This window comes from Bos javanicus, chromosome 17 (genome assembly GCF_032452875.1).
Source record: "Bos javanicus breed banteng chromosome 17, ARS-OSU_banteng_1.0, whole genome shotgun sequence".
NCBI classification, from domain to species: domain Eukaryota; kingdom Metazoa; phylum Chordata; class Mammalia; order Artiodactyla; family Bovidae; genus Bos; species Bos javanicus.
Window position 1 is genome coordinate 35,916,086 of NC_083884.1, and position 21,047 is coordinate 35,937,132.

General features: G+C 33.1%; 1 protein-coding gene across 7 annotated transcripts in view; it reads right to left on the reverse strand.

The window, feature by feature from the left end:
- Nucleotides 1-21,047, reverse strand: part of BLTP1 (bridge-like lipid transfer protein family member 1) — a 194,990-nt gene that overhangs the window by 39,416 nt on the left and 134,527 nt on the right. For 4 of the 7 annotated variants that reach the window (XM_061384265.1, XM_061384267.1, XM_061384266.1 and 1 more), the window contains 12 exons: nt 20,638-20,882; nt 18,412-18,517; nt 13,983-14,080; nt 13,057-13,242; nt 11,239-11,407; nt 9,502-9,713; nt 8,212-8,410; nt 5,159-5,218; nt 2,582-2,808; nt 1,996-2,196; nt 1,671-1,801; nt 264-387 (listed from right to left, as the gene is read on the reverse strand). In XM_061384265.1, the coding sequence (XP_061240249.1) occupies nt 264-387; nt 1,671-1,801; nt 1,996-2,196; nt 2,582-2,808; nt 5,159-5,218; nt 8,212-8,410; nt 9,502-9,713; nt 11,239-11,407; nt 13,057-13,242; nt 13,983-14,080; nt 18,412-18,517; nt 20,638-20,882 (1,958 nt within the window). The remainder of the gene's footprint in view (nt 1-263; nt 388-1,670; nt 1,802-1,995; nt 2,197-2,581; nt 2,809-5,158; nt 5,219-8,211; nt 8,411-9,501; nt 9,714-11,238; nt 11,408-13,056; nt 13,243-13,982; nt 14,081-18,411; nt 18,518-20,637; nt 20,883-21,047) is intronic. The other 3 variants (XM_061384270.1, XM_061384269.1, XM_061384268.1) reach the window with 1 other exon arrangement.

Here is a 21,047-nt window from a genome sequence, read left to right on the forward strand (position 1 = left end):
TGCCTCAGTTTCCTCATCTTTAACATGGGGAAAATATTCAATGATACAAGCTAACACATAGAGTTGTTATAAAGATTTAATGGGTTGTTAAGTGTAAAGTGCTTTAAACAGTGCTTAGTACATAGTAAACATGAGGTATAAAAATCAAGTGTTATCACCAGCAATGGAGAAGGCAAGAGAACAACATAACTCATCATAGCTTTCATAAAATAAAAGCATTTTTTAAATAATATAGTTAAATAAAATCCTCTTTGTTTACTCACTCGCATACTGGACCTCCGTAACTTTTTACGAACATCTCTTCTAATATCATTCACGGCAACAGATTCTAACTGTTGATAACGTTGAATCTCCTGGTTTATAGTTCCTTCACTTGCACCTAATTTTCTGGATGCAAAACAAATATGGCAGTTAGTGTAAACAGTTAACAAAGAAAGAATAAGTTTTACTTGCTCCTTTTTGATTCTTTAACTTATCAGACTATCAAAGATTATGCATGGACAGGCCAAAACTCTTCATAATGTTAATACCCATACCTGGCAAACTGTTAAAAAAAAAAAAAAAAAGGAAAAACTGTCTTTAATGTTTTATGAAATGGTTCTTATCTGTTTCTACATCAAGAAGTCTCTTTAATAATCTTACAAAAGCTATGGAACTGCTCTGCAGAATAATATCTGTATGTAAAATTTTATGTATAATTGTAAGTTTCAGAAAAGATTTTAGAGGAAGTATACTTTGCTACAAGTCATTTTTTCCACTGATTACAAAACTCAAACTGTAACATAAGTCAACAAGAAAATATGAATCATTGTAACTGATTTTACAGAAAAGTTTTTAGAGAATAACTTTCACTACATATTGCATACATTTCTGTTAAATCCTTGAATACAAAAAACCCCCACAGATACAGGTGTACCAAAATTAGAAAAGCTGAAGTATGACTACCACCCTGGGGGGAAACAAAATTATGAAGTTTGGCAAGAAGAATATTTAGCCTTTACAGAACAAGTATGATCTAGTCAGTACTATATAGTAAGCAACAGATAAAAAAATTAGTACCACCTACTCCCTGCTCTTGACTTGCCCTAGACTCACTTCAGTTCTAGTGACCTGCTAAAACAGGCAAACAAAAAAAAGTACGAAGTTTGAATTCAGACAAAGACAAGTTCAAATTCTGATTTTTAAATCTCCCTGAGCCAATTTTCTTATCTATAAAGTTTGGATAATGCCATCTAATCTTGCAGAAATGTTGTGAGGATTAAATTGAGATAAGATGCTAGATTCACAATAAGTACTTAATAAATTCTAAACTTGCTTCCTCTCTTCAAACATTCACATTCCAAAAATATTGTTAGCAAAACACTCACACATATATATGTATGTAAAGATACATGTAAATAGACATGTAGAGATGCATATATGCGACATAAAGTCAGTCTTAAAATGCTCAGAAATGGGGAGCTGTGATAAGCACTAGACTAATGTTTTCAGCTTTATTACTAATGAATGTATGATCTCACACAAATTACCAAACTTCTCTGGACCTTGGTGATCTCATTTACTTAACTAAAGGGGGTTGTACTAGCTCCAATCCAGTTCCCTTCTCATTTAAAATCTCAGGGTTCTATTATTAGAGTATATTATACTGAATTAAAAATCATTATACATACTTAAGATCATCTATTACTTTGGCCTGTTCATTCAATTCTCGGATATCTACTATACGCTTCATAATTTTTCTTCCTCTAAGTTCTCCTGGCTGGCTACCAGATGCTCCTTGTCTTCTATAATCAACAGCTTCCTGAAAAATCAAAAGCATGTCTGTCAAAAGTAACACCCCCAGGTCACAAAGCAAATCTTATCTTATCACAGAAATAGCACCTTAAATCAAAAGAAGCATGCAGGAATCAAAGCGATCTATGTTAAGTAAGATGATTGGAATTCTCCAGTGATTCAAACCCCTTCATTTTCATAAGGAATCTAGTTGCTACCTACATTTCCCCATGAGTGAGCTCTGCATGCTTTCAAATGGGACTGGCTAGACTGAGGGGAGGCCCACATGTCTGGGTCACATAGATACTCTGCAGGAACAGAATAGCGCTGATGTGGGGGCCTGAGGCCTAGTAGGTGATTTACAAGTCGCTGCCCAAAGGTGAGCTTGTGGCCATCTCCACTTACTGCACTTCCATCTGAACTCTAAACAATAAACAGTAACGTTAACTTTTTAAATAAACTAATATAATTTGTAAAGTTTAAAAATAAAATTAAAAAATAAATAAATAAAATTTTCTTTCCAAGAACAAAACTAATTCATGATACAGTAGTTAAAAGAGGTTGCTTTTATTGTTAATGTGTTATCTGTAGGTTAAGGCACAAGCTGGCTGACAGTCATTATGAAACAAGCAATTCAAAGACAATATTATGAAATACAAAAAAATTATATAAATGTAGGTACAAAGAACCACCACAACCTTTCTTCCTTCACAATTAGCAACTATAATAAGTAACAATGATTTAATAATATCCCTTTCACAGGGTAAAAGCCAGTCTTGAAAAAGTCTAACAGTGTGAATTTACTTACAGTATGGATAGTGGGAGACATAGTGTCAACTTCATCCTCATCGGACAAGTCAGCTATATTCACTGAGTTTAGATCAGCAATGTCATCTATGTCTTCTTCTCCTGTCAGAGTCGTAAGGGTGTTACCCAGAGCATTCAGTCTTTTCCCAATGTTAGGATCCATGTGGACATCAATCCCACACATTTTCCACAATACGTTGAGTGTCCAGGTTCCAGCACTACTACTTTCTGTTTAAATAAAGAAGAGGCATTTTTGGTAAGTCTTAAGTATAGAAATTTAAATAATTCTACATTCAAGGAATAAAATGGACGATGGCCCTGTGTAGTAACAAATCTCTCTCATAGTTCTGTCAGAAACGTGAGACTATGGGGCTGATTTGCTTGTGATATGGTGTGTAATTACTGCTTCCTCTGTGCAGCACTCTACTTTCCCCAAGTGACCTATTCCCCCCTCCCCAAGCCCCACGTTCATTTGCCTTCCTGTGTCTATAGCAGGATTGGCATGAGCCTCCCTCATTAGCCAGAATTAATTAGATAATCAGTCTAAGTAAGGGTCAAAGTTGGAAAGCTAAGAATCCTTTCTTAGACTTGAGAAAATATGGTCCCTTTCTAGTAACTGAGGGTGGGGAAATGAGGTTCATGAGCTGTTGGCAGCTGTGTTTCATGCCACGTGTAAGGACGTCAGCAGTAAGAAAATGTGGGCAGCCAGAATGAAGAAAAGACAAGAGCTGGAAAGCGCCCCGGTGACAGCTGCAATCTTGTTTCTAGACTAACTTGAACTGACCTGGTTCCTTCTCTTCACTAAGACAGCCACTTTTAAGTTTAACTGTGATCTGCAAATAATTCTTTTGATAAGTTCCTGCTTTTGCTTAAGCTAGTTTGAGTGTGTTGTTTTCACTAAAAAGGCAGAGTCCTGACAAAGACTTACGTGCTCTTCCTCCCATTATGTATGTTTACTTCAGTTATCACATTTTTCTTGTAACATTATTGCTGGAAATTTCCTAACCTTTTCAGTTAGTGGGGACTTCAGGCCTTGCTATTTTCTGGGACAATTTACTTAGGATGGGCACTTGGACTATGTTTGGGAGGATAAGAGGGAATAATAAGGAGAAAAGGAAATCTACTAATCTTAATCAGTTTCTACTGCTCCTCAACATCTGAAGAGCTCTTAAATATCTCCTGCTTACCCTAATTTTATACCAGGCAAAATAATAAAAATTTACACTATGCTATTATCTCAGAGACAAGACAGGTTATTACTTCTATAGTATCTCCTAACCAGTTTCCTAGATTTTTCTCCTAATTAACCCATGAAAGTATCCCTTTTTGATACTGCCACCTCTGCTTTCTTGCTCAAAAATATTCAGTTCTTTTCTCATTGTCCACCAGATCAAGTCCAAACTCCTTATTTTGGGATTTAAGATTTTTCCCATCTTATTTTCACATAACTATTCCAGCCAATTTGGACAACGCTAACTAGAACCTGTGTTCTAACAAAACAGGTATTTTTCTCTCTGCCTGAATTTTCCCTATTCATATTTTCCGTTTTTGCCTAAGAAACAATTTTATCCATCTTTCAAGTCCCTGTTTAAATGCTAATTCTTCCATAAAGCTTTCTCTCAATCTCGTATCCTTTGTAATTTAGAAATTTTATCTGCCTCCTATAAATTTCAATATCAATTGGAATTTTGTATCAATATTTTATTGAGCTTATCACTTATTACAGTTTATAGTTGTACTGCAGAGCCATAACTACCCTGTTAGAATTTAAATTTATAGAGTAGAAAGTATATCTTATTCATCTTTGTCTTTCCCAAAACATTTTGTAGTTATGTTATACACTGGTCTTGTCTAATTAATTGTTAAATAAATAAAAATATACTAATGGTACATATACACAATGGAGTATTACTCAGCCATTAAAAAGAATACATTTGAATCAGTTCTAATGAGGTGGATGAAACTGGAGCCTATTATACAGAATGAAGTAAGCCAGAAAGAAAAACACCAATACAGTATACTAACGCATATATGTGGAATTTAGAAAGATGGTAACAATATCCCTGTATACAAGACAGCAAAAGAGACACTGATGTATAGAACAGTCTTTTGGACTCTGTGGGAGAGGGAGAGGGTGGGATGATTTGGGAGAATGGCATTGAAATACGTATAATATCATATATGGAACGAGTCGCCAGTCCAGGTTTGATGCACGATACTGGATGCTTGGGGCTGGTGCACTGGGACGACCCAGAGGGATGGTATGGGGAGGGAGGAGGGAGGAAGGTTCACAATGGGGAACACATGTATACCTGTGGCGGATTGATTTCGATATTTGGCAAAACCAATACAATATTGTAAAGTTTAAAAATAAAATAAAATAAATAAATAAAAACAAAATACAACAAATTCTCAAAAAAATATACTAGTTATTGCAAAATAGTTTTTAAAAACTAGGGAATAACAGAATAAGTTTTAGTTAAAAGATCCTCTAATACAAAGGCAGGAAAAATAGATTTAAAAAAAGCAGAATTCTACCTGATACATATAGCAAAAGTAATACCAAATATAAACTTACCAGCAGCTGCCTGTCCTGTAGTCCTGGAACATACTTCATAGGTACCATCTGGAACTACACCTGCACAAAAATCACCCCCAAAATAATCTTTAACAAAATTATGCTTGTGGTTAAATACACTGTAATTTTTCTTTCAAAAATTATTATCTAAATATAAATAGGATTACTAGTCTCTCTAGATTTCAGTTTCTAATCTGGAGAAAGAAAAGGACTACCTTAGATGACTTGCAAAATCTACTTCATATCTCACAATATTTTATTCTTATTGATTTTAAGAATTAAACTCATATACCTGAAATTAACAGAATATAAATCAACTATGCCTCAATAAAGAAAAAGAATGTACCTGCACTTTTACCTTTACATTCTATGTGTGATTTCCTCATCTGTTGGCCAATATCTGGCCAACTCTGAAACTCTAGTTTCTTGATGCTGTGACAATTTATACCATCATGAGTAAATGGCACTTTGAGAATGCAAACACTTTGAAACTGATTTTTTGATAACTAAGAACTGCCACATCAGTTCACAGACATGATTCATCAGCCTTGTCTTTTAGTTTGACAAGGACCTTTTTATGAGAATTAAAAAAAAAAAAAGACTGACTACCATGATGTCAGTCTCATAAGATCAGTCTCCTGAGCCCATTGACTTATTCTCAGAATACATCTAACTTTAATTTTGAAGCATTTTCTATTACTTAGCTTTAATCAGATAACTTTAGCTTTTTTTTAGAGGTTAATTAAATCAACAGTTTTAAAAGCAGAGACATACCATCCTTGAAACAATTTTTAAAGAAAATAAAGCCTAAATTGTTTAATAGACTCTCCCCAAATATAGTATTTCTGCAACTCACATTACCTAATTCACCTTTAATGTCATAGTTATAAAACACAGCAAAATAGAAGAAAAACCTAAACAAACCTTGCAAATCTAAACATGCTAGAATGAAAGCAAAATCCTTTGAAAATGGAGAAATATAACTAAGGCTAGTAAATTAAAAAAGGGTAGAAAACATTGAGGACTTCCAATCCAAAGAAATGGAAGAGAATTTTTAAAAGTTAAAAAAAAATTATATAAATTCATAGAATACAGAGCCATGGTGTATTAATAAGGAACATTAGAATTCTTAGGATTAGACCTGAATCCTCAAAGTGAGAAGTAGGAAACCAACTGGGCTCCTTCCCATTGTACTTGTCATCTTTGAGTTGGACCAACCAAAATCCAGGATGGCTGTTTTCTTGCTGTGACAAACAAATGCTGTTATCCAGGTGTTAGCAGAAAGACTGGAATTTTTCAAACTTCTAATAGTTTAGCTTCTCTAAGTACATGTTAATGAAAAGAGTCTAATCTTTACTATTTATTTAAATGGTCCATGGAACACTTCCTACAGATCCTGCTTTCTAATTTTAACTGCATTTCCCCCAAATATTATTACTGAGAGAAAAAATTACAGTGGGTCACCTTTTTTCTAGGGTATGACTTTTAAATGATCTTTGAAAAAAAATCCGACTTTTTATTTCTCTGCCCTAAACTTGACTCTTTAAAAAAAAATTATCAGTTACATGCAAGTATACTTATTACTAATAAAAACTACAAAATAGTAAACTACTTGGCAAATTTGCAATTTGGAATTCTTTTTTATCAACAAAACAACTACTCTACTCACCTCCTTTGCCATCCTCCCAAGACACTCAACAATAAACATGTTACAGATACAAGTCATTTGATAACCTCCAAAACTCAAAATAAATTATGATTTTCATAATTATTATAGCATATTAGTGTTCTACTTTGTTGGTATAATGTCCACTGAAGTGCTAAGTTATTGTTTATATTCTTAATATGTTTTTGATATTGAGTCAGACGTATATTTCTTATGCATTTTCCCTTTGTTTAAACTGTTAAGGAAACAGTATTCTTCCTTTGCTTCCAAATATACTTTATCCAATATGACTACAATGATGACAAAATATCACCTTAATAAAAATCAACAGGTTTTAATTTATTTTAAGGGAAAAAAACCACACAAACAAAAGACAGTTATGGTGACTTTTTAAAATATATATAACAGCCATGTAAAATGATTATTTGTAAAGGACGCTAATAAAAGCAATTTTTGGTCTTCTGGGTATTAAGCCTGAGTACTTTGATAGCAAGTCTTCTTAGTAACCTGAAGTATTTCAAAGACATCCTAGTATTTTACCTATTAATTATCTAAATGCAAAGCATTCAAAACCAGGAATTTCACCTAAAATTTTACCAAAATTAAGTACCAAAACTTTAATTTTTTGATATGAAAACATTGGAAAGTCTTCCAAATACCTAAAGAAAACCCACAAATGGAGGGATTTTCTTCCAATGGAGAGAGGGGAAAATTGCTAAATAATAGTATATCATCTTCTGGAAAGTAAGTATTAATTTTGGTCTACAGATTAACTGAGGAATTTTAATTCACAACCTTTAATTCTCAAATAATTTTTCATTATAAGATTAATGACACTTTATCAAATCTGCTATAATGTTTAAAATATTAAAATAAAAACAAACTCCTGTATCTTCAAAATAGCATATTAAACACAGCTTCAGTTATTCCCAACTTTGAGCATTATGGAATCAGAGGAATTCACCCAAATTATACTCTGTATACTACATATTTGGAAGTGTGGATTTACCTATGGCTCAAGTTCCTGATTATCCTGTATTATGTTATAGAATGAACTGGATCTTATACATATATCACTTTCTTTCAAGATTCCCACAGAACAAAGATACTTTACCTGGTCATTCATAAATCAATTACAGCGAAAATCAGGGGGTGAGCAAATGCTATATCATCAATAAAAATATCAAGTTGGTTTACTTACCTAAACTACTGAAAGCTGCAGTTTTTCACAAATATGTTCTGGTATCTTTAATTAGAAACAGTCTTTATTTCACAAAGTCCAATAAAATTTCTATACATGAACATCCTTCAGTTTTACTAATGACATTGGGGTTATTTTTAATTTTTAAAAATTATAAAGCTCATACAGAAAATGAGAGATACTCACAGGCATTCATCACTAGGTCCCCACGAATTTCTGGTTTCCAGTCATCCCATGACGTCTCAAAGCCATCAGCAAAACGGATACAAAAGTTTTTGAAATGTCCTTTACTGACTAGAGATTCTGAAGAACAAGCAGTGATGAGAGTACTTTCAATGGTCAGTACTAAGGCAGAACCAGTGTCAAGATCTCCAGTGTGATTAGACTGCAAAATACATTAAAAAGGTGACAACTTTTTAATACAAAATACAAATACAAATACAAAATACAAAAAAAGGTGACAACTTTTAAAGTTTGGAAATCTCCTAGGATTTAGAAGACCCAACATATAGAAAGAGTCAACCTTAGAGAGCTTTGTTAAAAAGCAGCTTAGAAAGATGCTACTTTAAAACATTAAACTGCCCATGTGATATGCACTTGCCATTTAGTTTTTTAAAAACTAAACATGTAAAAGTCTGATTATCTATTTTTTAAAATCTCAGGTCTCTGTTTTAGTTGTGGGGAACATTCATTTTGACAACCATCCCTGCTGTATATAGCTTTCCTGACATCTGTCCAACATGCTGTATTATCATTTTTCAACTTTTGAAGCACAAATATAACACATACTGCCAATCCTCAACCCAGAAGTTTTCTTAACACTTTCCTGTCAAACAATAACTAGAAGATAAATTCGTTCAACAACTGGTTACAGGTTAAGGTAAATTGTAACAATAAAACACAGACCTCTGTATTTGTTATAATCATAACTTCATAGCATAATAGGGGTTCACAGCTTTTTCTCTTATACAAGTGAGCGTGCAAATATGCATTCCCGAGAACTGTTCTTAAACCATAAAGACTATTTCTGCTTAATCCAGTACACATACCTTGGAAGTTTGTTACCATTAAATATTACAGTTTAAAAGACTTTGGAAATTTCCTACCCTGTTTTAGATGAAGTTACTCAGTATTATATCATATTCTTAAATATGTTAGGTTTCTATTTTATCAACAAGTATATGCCAAAGATGTCTTTGCTAAATACAAAGTAAAAATAAAGATTTATTAGATGGGTGTCAATCTCATTACTGTTATGAGCCACATCAAAATGATTCAGAGAAAGGTCTCATGAGATCCACATTTAATACTCCGTGGATGAATAATGTTGGAAGGAATTCAATCTTACTATTTAGTAAACTCAAGTTATAAACTGTTATCCTGAAAATATTTATTGTTATACTCTGTACACACACAAAAAATCATTAGTAGAAATGTTTAGTTCTAAATCTTGGACTATGATTCTATTTTTTATACCTGTGCAGTATTTGTGATAGGCAGGCAAATTCCCAGATCATTCACAGTGAGCTGCAGGAAGAGAGTCCCAAACGCCTGGGCTGACGTTTGCTGGATACCAGGCAGCATATCTACCACTTCCTTCGTAGCCATATGAATATCTTTATGTAAAGCCATTCGTTGTTCATTCCAATTGTCATATGCGGCTTTGTAATTCAGCCAAAACAGCACAGCTTTTGATAATTAAGACAGGGCAAAGGAAATATTAAAATCAAAGCTGTAAATCTACATGGCAAGTAAAACTGTATAACTATAAAATCTTGTTAATAAAAATTAGTCCCAGAAAATTGTAAAATTAGAACTAGAAAGAATCTAAGAGGATACAGTCAACCAGACAAATGAAAAAAGCAGAAAGCAGGAAACTGCAAAATGGCAAAACACAGAAGATAATTCAGGTCTAGTCACTCATTTAATGAATTACTTGTGAAATGCCTACTTTATGGTAAGCGCTGGGACGGAATCACAAAGGAAAACAAACATGGTCCCTGACCGTACAAAGCTTTCTGTTACAACTGTTAAAAATTCTTGAAGGAGAGGTATGTAGTACTAGAAGCATACATTTTAAAAGTGTGATTTAGAGAGAGGAGTAAAAACAATTTGAGTTTGTAATAAAAATGAAATCTGAGGGTAAATAAACCATCATTTAATGCTATATACAGAGGGGGAGTCTTAAGATAAAGATGAAGAGGTCAGAGAAGTAGAAGGAAAAGCAAGAGTTATGACATGGATATAAGAGTAGAAAGTACTTTTAAGGAATCACTGGAAGCTGACCAGAGGATGGTAAGATGAGAAATGAAAAAAAAAAAAAAAGTGTACCAGATTTAGCAAAACAAAATGTTAGAGGTAGTTTTCTAATGAACTGATCTTATCAACATTCAATGCCCATCACCAGTTTATTTTATGGCTTCATAAATAGTTCTTTATTACTTCTAAAATAACCATTACTATTTGCCCAAGAGACATTAATTAGACCCTATCATGCAGCTTTATTTCTCATCATTTTCCTTTATGAAAGTTGCTGCTATACTTTCTTGGGCCCCTGCTAATATATATTTATATATGTATATTCCTTTTCTTTTTCACTTGGCAAATATTTATTTAGTTCCTAACTACGGAGGTAAAATAGGACAAGCTTGCATTTCCTATCTCCTGAGTAAACTCCTAACTCCAAGTTGAACCTAAAACATTAATTTCTTCTCTGAGAAGCACAGAGAAAGTTAGAGAACTCCCTAGTATATCAGAAGAAAAAAAAAAAATATATATATATATATATTTCAACTCTGCAGTCAACTTTGCTCTCTTTCCACTGAACTGAGAGCTCCTTGAGGGCAGAGTTCCTGTTTTCTGTATGTATATTCCACTTCTATATAGTGAACAATAAATGTTTATAGAATAAATGAATAAAGACACTGCCAAGAAGAATGGGTGTAATAGTTACCCAAACCAAAAAACTTAGCATTAAAATTAAAATTCTGAATCAGACATTCCTATAGATTCATGTAAAAAGCAAATAACTTAAAAAGTAAAGTAACTTCAAAAACTGATGAGAATACACAAACTTTTTTTGGATGCTCACATTTCAAATTTAAGAGACATTTACTGTCAAGCATTTACACTGGTAAACTACAGATGACTTTCTCTAGTATTACTAAAACATTTCTAAATCTGACAAAGTAGTATTGATAGATTTCATCTTACCTCTATCAAAGGCCACGGGCTGTGCATACACAATTGGTCGATTCAAGGTAATAAGCACAGCTTCCCTATCTGAAGAACCACTTATTTCTTCTCGCAGGGCATTTCTTAATCCAATTCTAGTTTTAAAATAGGCAACTTGATGAAAATCAGAACCAGCTTCCTCATAAACCTAAGATAAATGAAAAGCTCAATAAAATCAAATAACGGAAATGTTTTAAATGTTCTAATTTTTAAAATTAAAAGTTTTAAACACCATTAATGGTGAAAGTGAAAGTCGCTCAGTTGTGTCCAACTCTTTGCGACCCATGGACTATACAGTCCATGGAATTCTCCAGGCCAGAATACTGGAGTGGGTAGCCTTTCCCTTCTCCAGGGGATCTTCCCAACCCAGGGATTGAACCCAGGTCTCCCACATTGCAGGTGGATTCTTGACCAGCTGAGCCACAAGGCAAGCCCAAGAATACTGGAGTGGGTACCTATCCTTTCTCCAGCGGATCTTCCTGACCCAGGAATTGAACCGGGGTCTCCTGCATTGCAGGCGGACTCTTTACCAACTGAGCTATCAGGGAAGCTGGTATTGTTCACCAAAAGAACTACAGTACACTTTTCTTCATTTCATTTGTCAATGATAAATTCCTGATACTCTATACCATAACATTTGAAATTGATATACAATATGAATGGGTATATAAGAAGTAAATAGGAAGTGATACATAAAATCCATACAACAGCTAGGATTAGGTTCATATTCTCAATGGCAAGATAATTAGATCTCTCAAACTGTGCTTCTATTAGAAAAAATTAGTTTTTCTAGAGATGACATGAAATTTTTGTTCATTTATTCCCCCATATAACCTTTAATATAGCCATTCAGTTTTAAAAGTGTGACTGGTATTCTTTTAATCAGGTCTTCAAAGTAAAGAAGGAAAATGATTAAAAATCTACCTAATTTTTAGCAAAACAGAAATTCCTTCATGAGCTATGAAAGCTAAGTTTTTATAAACAGCATCTGATTTACTACTCTATGTGTGTGTGTGCGTGTGTGTGTGTTTATATATATGTTTAACTTTACATGTTTAACATTATGGCATACAAAATTTGCCATTATTCAGACAGGAGCTTAGTCACTCATTCGTGTTTGACTCTGTGACCCCATGGACTGTAGGCTGCCAGGCTCCTTTGTCCATGGAGATTTTCCGGGCAGGAATACTGGAGTGGGTTGCCATGCCCTCCTCCAGGGGATCTTCCCAACCCCGGGATCGAACCCAGGTTTCCTGCACTGCAGGCGGGTTCTTTACCATCTGAGCCACCAGGGAAGCCCAGTAACATTTAAAGGATTGACTAATGTTAATACAGGGGGCTTCCTAGATGGCACTAGTGGTAAAAAAAAACCTACCTGGCAAACGCAGGTAATGCAATATTCTTGTCTGGAGAATCCCATGGACAGAGGAGCCTGGTGGGCTACACTCCATAGGGTCACACAGAGTTGGACATGATTGAAGCTACTTAGCATACGTGCAATGTTAATATAGAGTGTTAACAAAACTCTAATTTCAAGAGAAATTATAAGTATTCATGAAGATACTAGATTAAATTTCATGTGATTGTATTTGCCAGAACAATATACTGCCAAAATACTCAAATGAAATGCCAGATAAAATTATAAGGGCCTTCTTTAATGAATTTTCATTAGAATTTACAATCAAATTTTCAGAACTTAAACTAAATACTTTTTAAAGTATAATAATACTTAAAGTAGTTCAAAATGATATGCAGCGTTTAAAAGTCAGTTTTAATATCAACATACTCAGCACTCACCTGATGTTTGACAATCTGTCCTAGAGCCAGATTTAAATCCACTTGGCATTTACCAAACAGTTTCAGATAGCTGCTACTTCCTGGTGAAGCTTTGGTTTGAAGTCTGTTTGAAAGTTCCAGTTCAATCAACCCAGTTTCAAATCGTACAGCTCTCATTGAGGGAGTTGTGGCCGTTACCTGAATACCCTAGTAGTTTATATATGTTTGGAGGAAAAAAATAATCTTAAATCAACAATATACACCCATTCAAATGAAATATTTCAATACGTGATAAATAAAATACCAAGTTCTAAAATATCTTGGATGCCTATTGAACTGATAAAACGGGCAACATCCTTTAATTTCTCATGTCAGTAGGAACTTTTTTAGCTATTAAATTCATTTCAGTATTTTGTATTCAAAATACAGACTCTTCATGGGTTAAATACATTAATAACAAGTAGCTATTTGGTATGAATAATTTTTATTTTTAAGAACACATATCATAAATATTAGAAGTAATAAGATTTACATTAAGGTATTATTTTAATTGGACAAGTGTACAAAACATTTCTTATAGAGTAATTTATAACAGCAATAATCAGAAAAAAATCAATGTTCATTAGAAGGAAGTACTTAAATTGTTACAACTGTATAATATAGCACAGCCGTTTAAGAAGATAAAGTAGATCTAAATGTTCTGAAGTGGAGAGGTATTCAAAGTTTTTATAAAGGCAGAAATATATATATATTTAAATACAAACAGGAAAAATCCTAAAGGATATTCAATTGTTAAGGTTTCTTCTCTAAGTGAATAGGGTTATATTTAATACTTCAATTTTATTTTCTATTTGGAATATTCATGTATCATATTAGTTTTCTATAAGCATACATTAAGTGGAAAAATACTTCTTAAGGAATCATTATTATATTATTATTTATGTTACCTTAAACTGCAAGTTCAAAGAATAGAGTAGAATTTTAGGCTTCTCTCCATCCGCTGTTCCGTCATGTTCATTCCAAAGAGGAATGGGCTGCTCCCCGCCTAAAAGAGGGTAACTAATTAGATAATTGAAGGTCTGAGGCAATTTCTTCAAAAGGAATAGAGTAATTATGTTATGTGTTTAAACACACACACACATTCCTTTTTACTGTTCATTAACTGAATCTTTAACAGGGAACTCTAGCCATGGCACATTTCACTGAGGCAGATGGAAGATATAAGATAGGGATAGTACTACATATATAGAAAATTAAGAACTTTTTATATGGCCTAAATTAAAACATTATACATATAACTATACCAAACATGATTATACATCTCAGAAAATATATTTGAAGGAAAAAGTACAATGAAAAAATTTCGGATTCATTTTGATATTTGGCAAAACTAATACAATTATGTAAAGTTTAAAAATAAAATTGGAAGAATAAAAAAAAAAAAAAAAGAAAAAAAAAATATGACCTTGGTTATTTATTTCTACATGTTCTTTAAACAAAAAAGAACAAACGAAAAACTAAATGTGGAGAAATGAAAAATAAGATAACAGATTTTAATAACAAAGATTGTGATAGTAAAAGTTTGTCCTATACATTTAAGAAAAAATTGGGGTAGAGGACCCTGGGGATAAAGTTCCTATTAATAAACCATTTGTTGCTCAGGCTATGTGGTATTCAGGAAATAATGTTCTAACATTTTGAAATCCAATCTCTGCTTCCACTTCTCTTTGTCTTATTTTAAAAGCTTTTCTGCATGTTTATCTTTCAAATATTCTATCTCAAAATGATTCCTCTTTTTCTATGTGTATTGAATTTAGCATCATCCAAGGGAGCAAATGTGAGATGGGAAGTTTCTTCCCAGTAGGTAATAAATTAATGTAATTCATCAATCACATCAACAGGCTAAAGGATAAAAGTCACATGATCTTATTAAGAGATGCAAAAAAAGCATTTGACAAAATTCAAAACCTACTGATAATAAAGACTTTAAATAAACTAAAAACAGAGTAGAACTTCCTCAATTTGATAGAGAATATCTAAAAAAAAAATCTTTAGCTAAAACCATGCTAATTGGTGAAAAGCTTTCAGTTTTTCCACTATGATAATGGAAGCAAAGCATAGCCCTCATAGTACATACCCCTCATAGTACAAAGCAAGCATAGCCCCTCTTACCAATCCTTTTCAACATCATACAAGAAGTCCTAGCTAATGCAATATGACAAGAAAAGGAAATAAAAGATATACAAATTGGGAAGGAAGAAATAAAACTGTCTTTGTTCACAAAGGACTTGATCATCTATGTAGAAGTTCCTGGAACCAATAAGTGATTATAGCAAGGTTACAGGATACAAAGTTTAATAATATACAAACATCAATCACTTTCCTATACAGCAGCAATACACAGTGGAATGTGAAATTTAAAACCCAATACCATTTACATTTCCACAAAAATTAAAATGCTTAGGTATTAATATAAATTAACAACATATGTACAAGATCTACATGAGAAAAACTACAAAACTCTGATAAAAGATAGACATCAGTTCTTCTTAACTTGATCTCTAAATTCAATGCAATCCAAATCCTACCAACTTATTTTGTGGATATCAACAAACTCATTCTAAGGTGTATGTGAAGAGACAAAATACCCAGAATAGCCAATAAAATATTGAAATAGAAGGACAAACCAGAAAGCTGAATATGTTTTATATAGTTTCAAAAAATTTTAATTTAAAAGACAAGCTCTGCCTCTTACAAAATGTATTACACAATCTTTTTAGTTTATGGAAATATCAGAGACACTACTAGGTACATTAACTCTACAGTTTTTTACCTTGTTATGAATTAAACATATACCTGATCTAATTGTAAAACTGGTAACCTTATTTCATATATATATAAATATATTACTACTACTACTACTAAGTCACTTCAGTCGAGTCCAACTCTGTGTGACCCCATAGACAGCAGCCCACCAAGCTCCCCCGTCCCTGGGATTCTCCAGGCAAAAACACTGGAGTGGGTTGCCATTTCCTTCTCCAATGCATGAAAGTGAAAAGTGAAAGGGAAGTTGCTCAGTTGTATCCGACTCTTAGCGACCCCATGGACAGCAGCCCACCAGGCTCGTCCATGGGATTTTCCAGGCAAAATTACTGGAGTGGGGTGCCATTGCCTTCTCCAAATATATTACTAATACATTACAAATAGATTACACACATCGGGCTGTACATAATAAAAGATAGATCTCCTCTCTTTACCAGGTCAGTGCTTACCTACAGCTTTCTGAAACCCAGGCAGGCTATGCACAATTAAGATTGTAAGAACTGATTCTTCAAAAAAGAATTTTCCTAACAAACTTGATGATGGTTGTGAACATGAGTATTCCTATGCAATAGAAAATATCCTAAACCTAAATGTAACATAAAGGGAAAGCATGAGGAAAAAGTTTTAAAAATAAATAAGGAAAATCATCGTGAGGATTATGGGAGAGTAGGGAAGCAATACAGACATTAGAATACTAAGAAATTGGGCTACAAGGATTCAAAGCACTCCCTCTCAATAATCTGTTACATTCTCTGGTTTTGAGAAAGATAAGGGAACATCTGTGTTCCATGAGGCCCTCGACCATCTGGATGATATGTGACTTATGTTTCAGCTATTTCCCTAGGATTCATGCTGTCTCTGCGGTTAGGAAGGAATGGTTCAGGAAGCAGATCTGGCCACTAGCCAAATTGGCATCATTGTCTGAGCTCTTTATTTTTCACAGTAATTGGCAAGTCTTCATGGGTAGAACATTAATTTCCAGTTTCCTTTTCCAGTTCATTATTCATAGACCTACTTTTCTTATAACTCCTAGTGATGTAATTCAAAGGTTAAGAAAAGCCTTTCTCTTTCATCAAAACCACTTTAAGTACGGCTTACAGTACCATACTAATACCAGGAACTCTACACTTGTACTGTAAGAGATACAAGATTAGTTACTGGAAGGGTTTGTTTTTTCAATTATACATATTTAGCAATAGCAGTTTTGAAAAGGTCTTAATTTGTATAAATAATGTTCTAATGTGACTTTAACCAGGTAAATAGGCCACATCAAAACTTCTGTATATCTCCAAGAAGAGACACCTTTAGTGGCAGAAAGGGCTTCTGCTATATATTCATCACTTCCTTAATGGTTTGTATTCAACCATTTTCAGAAAAATTCCAAAACTCCTAATTGATTTGTTCTACTTCACTTGTAAGTGTTTATACCTCTGTTAGGCCTCATCAGTGTGACCATCAAGTAGCTTCCTAACTTCAGACACAAGCAGAATCAACCCAGGAGAACCAGGAAAATCTCTTGCACACACAGTTGCTATACATAATTCGATTTCCTTATCCATGTAATTCAATTTCCTAACCCATGTTCTGTCCTCCTTCAAAGCCTTATCAAATACTGGCCCATAAGCTCTGCCTGAATCTTCTCTCTCCTTTCTTGCCAAATGAGACTTCACTTGTGAGGTTTTGAATATGACTTCCTTTGTGTGAAGCCTTTTCTGATTCCTTAGAATATGTTAGTTTTTCCTTTGGCATAGACACAGCACCCTCTTCTTGTCATTCAGAGAACTCATCACAAATATAATTGAATAGATACTTAATAAATTTGTAAAATGAATTAATTTATTTATCAACAATGGAGGACTCACCTCTTGATGCCATTTTATTGGTGAAGCTTAACTATTATTTTAAAATGATTATTTATATTCACTTTGGAAATATTCAGCCTCAAGAACTGTTATACAGTTAACTTGTTTTCCACCCTAATTCCTCTTAATACTCTATCTTGTGAATTAAAAATCAAATAAACATTTTTAAATAAGACATATATTTCCTGTTAAAATGTAAAATAGGGATTAAGAAGGTTACTTGTAATTGACTCTTGAGAAACAGCAAAAATATAATAAGGGTTGCTACAGACAATTTACCATGTAGCCAGCATATAGTCACCATCCGATGTAGATTAAAATAAAAATCTTAAAACTGATCTAAATTCTGTCCAAAAAAATAAATAAATAAATAAATAAATTCTGTCCACAATGATTAAGATTAGTTAATTAACAGACACACTCTAAGCTGTTTTTTTTTTTTTTTTTTGGAAGGGAAGCATAGGGAGCTTTGTATAGTTTACAGTAAATAAATTGTAAATGTATATATTACACATAAAAAAAGTAATAAGCAGGAGCATCTGTAGGTGAGAAAGCCATAAAAGGAATACAGAGTTTTTAGGAAGTTAATAATTTTATCTAAATGACAGAATCAATACTTATATTACTGGTACGTGGACCATCCTATAGCCAGTGAGAATGTTCTATATTGTAAGGTAGCAGATCATCTTACCAGAAACTTTTTGTATTACTTCATTAACTTCCTTCATGAATACTTTCTGTACAAATACCAGGTGATTTAGAAGATCAGTTGTAAGATTATGTTCAAATGAACCAACCTGCCAAACAAAATCAGAATATTAGATTACATATTGACTATATTAATCTTAAAGACATCTCACATAAGTCATCCCAAACTGTGAGGAAGAACAATTACTTACATGATACTTTAAATTAATATACTGATGAAGGGTCAAAATACTCAGATTCCTTAATATTCTACTGGCCTGACATTGTTAGACACCATTTCTCCTTATTTTAAAAAAATAACAGTAGACAATAAGGTAAGAGAAATCTTTTGAAAATGAATGAAAATTATACTTTAACTATGTAACCTGCTAATTTCAATACTGATTATGCAGAGTAATATTTATTTTTAATGGCCACTGTTTTAGTGTTAGAACAATGGGCCAGTATAAGTGAAAGAAAATGTTTTTACTCATTCAAATATTTATTGACCATCTACTCTGCGTATTGCATTAGATGCTAAGGATACAACTGTGAATAAAAACAACAAAATTACGGTTCTCATGAAACTTATATTAGCTTACATGAAGCTGAATTAGCAAATCAGATATACTAAACTCAGCTTTACTATAATGCATGTCCCATGACTAGTATAGAGAATTTCTGACAACAATTAACTAATAGATTAAATAGAAATCAGGGCTTAATTGGATCCGAGCTTATTTACAATGAATCGAAGCATCTTTATGAGTAAGGGAAATGCTTCAACATTTGTCACTTTGATAGTGTTCATATGTTGATCAAAAGTTAAGTGCAAAATACACGTAAGCAGTCTTTTCTTAAATGAGAAGTCACATAAAGTCTAAGTTGCACTTTCATTGTGGACAGAGTAGTATCAGATGGGTAAAGATGATTTTCACATGTGTCTATTTCAGGCCATAGTAAAATGGGCAACTCTCAGAGAGATGCAACTTTAGACTCTTTCAAATGTTTGTAGTTAACTGCATTCTCAGTAAATTTAGGATGGTATTCTGTCCCAATTATAAACTTTATATCTTTATAATAGCTAACATTAATAAAGAATTATGCAATATACTGGATTGGATTTGCTTTACTTTCTGTCAAATGAAATATTAATAATAGTATTGCTAAACTAGAGTTTGGGACACTTATTTTTCAGAAGTAGAAAGCACAAATGAAATAGCCTTTATAATCTACTTTTTAGTAAGTAAATATTAGACTTCTAGCATGTTGTACATGAGAGGTTCTAGGACAAGCAGAGTCTAAAGAAGGCAAACCAGACTTAGCTATATCCTACAAGCTGTAATATTTCTAGAAAGAAGCCAAAGAGCATTCTTATAGATGCTTCAGATTCTAGAGAATAAAATTTATAAAACAAATAGTTGTCAAATTGATTTCTGAGAAGGTTGCAGTTTTTTCTGACAAAGTAAGCTGAGGGACAAGCATGCCTTTGATTCAAGCATCTCTCAGTTGATAGCTGGGGGACTCAGGGAAAGTCATTTAATCTCTTTAAATTCAATTTTCTACTGTAACAAATTAGGACAGTAACAAATGACCTACTTACCATGAATCAAATGAAAAATATACCCAAATGCTTTTTAAACTTGTGCTAATTGTACAGATATAAAGGGAAAAAATAACGATGGACTCAGGTATGCTTGTTTTCAACTTGCCCTAGTACAGAAACTAGTCTGTGAATGTGCTTGTAATTATTTTTTCTCTCTGTGTGACCTTTATATTGTTAATAAGTATGTATACCTAGATGAATCACGTAAGTACCCTAAAGGTTGAGTTTCTCTACTTATAAATGAGAATAAAATATCTATCTCAAAGAGCTGATTTAAGAACTGTACAAGTCAGTGCACATGCAGCACCTGACCAATGTTAAATACTATTAGCTTTTTTATAATCAAAAGAATAATGAAAATACTGCAGAGATGCATGTGGCAACCAATATAATAAATATGAATCCAAAGATGACTAAAACAAGAAAAAAATGTTTAAATAAAACTATAAGGAGAGAGACACCTGTACACACACACACACTCCCACCAGACATAGCACAAAATTCTGTAGCAATAAATGATTTGATGATTTCTCTCAAAAATTTGGATCACTACATATTTTGGTACACCTAAATCCCAAAGGCTCCTAAATTACAAAGAATAAGAAAATTTAAAAGTGAACTTACTTCTGCCACACAACGTAGATAATTTCCCTGTAAATAGTACCCTTGCTTAGAAGGCAGTTCATCTATACTCCACACTTGATCTGAGTAACTATCATGCTCTTCCATTATATATTTCCCTGACATAGTAACCGGAGGAAGGTTAAGACTGGCAGAAGGAGGAATGGTTGACATATCTGTGGCAGAAACTTTTGAAGTAAAACGCAGTCTATGATTTGGCAGCTCAAATGTAAACCTGGTCTGTGCACCTGTAAGAAAAAAAGAGAAATTATTTTTGTTGTTCAGGTGCTCATTCACTCATTTCATTACTTACTATGTCCAATAAATGGTGAGTATGAAAAAAGTATGCATTTCCCAAAACCTATGATTAAAGATATGAGAAGGATACTTTAAATTTGCTTAGAAAATTTTCC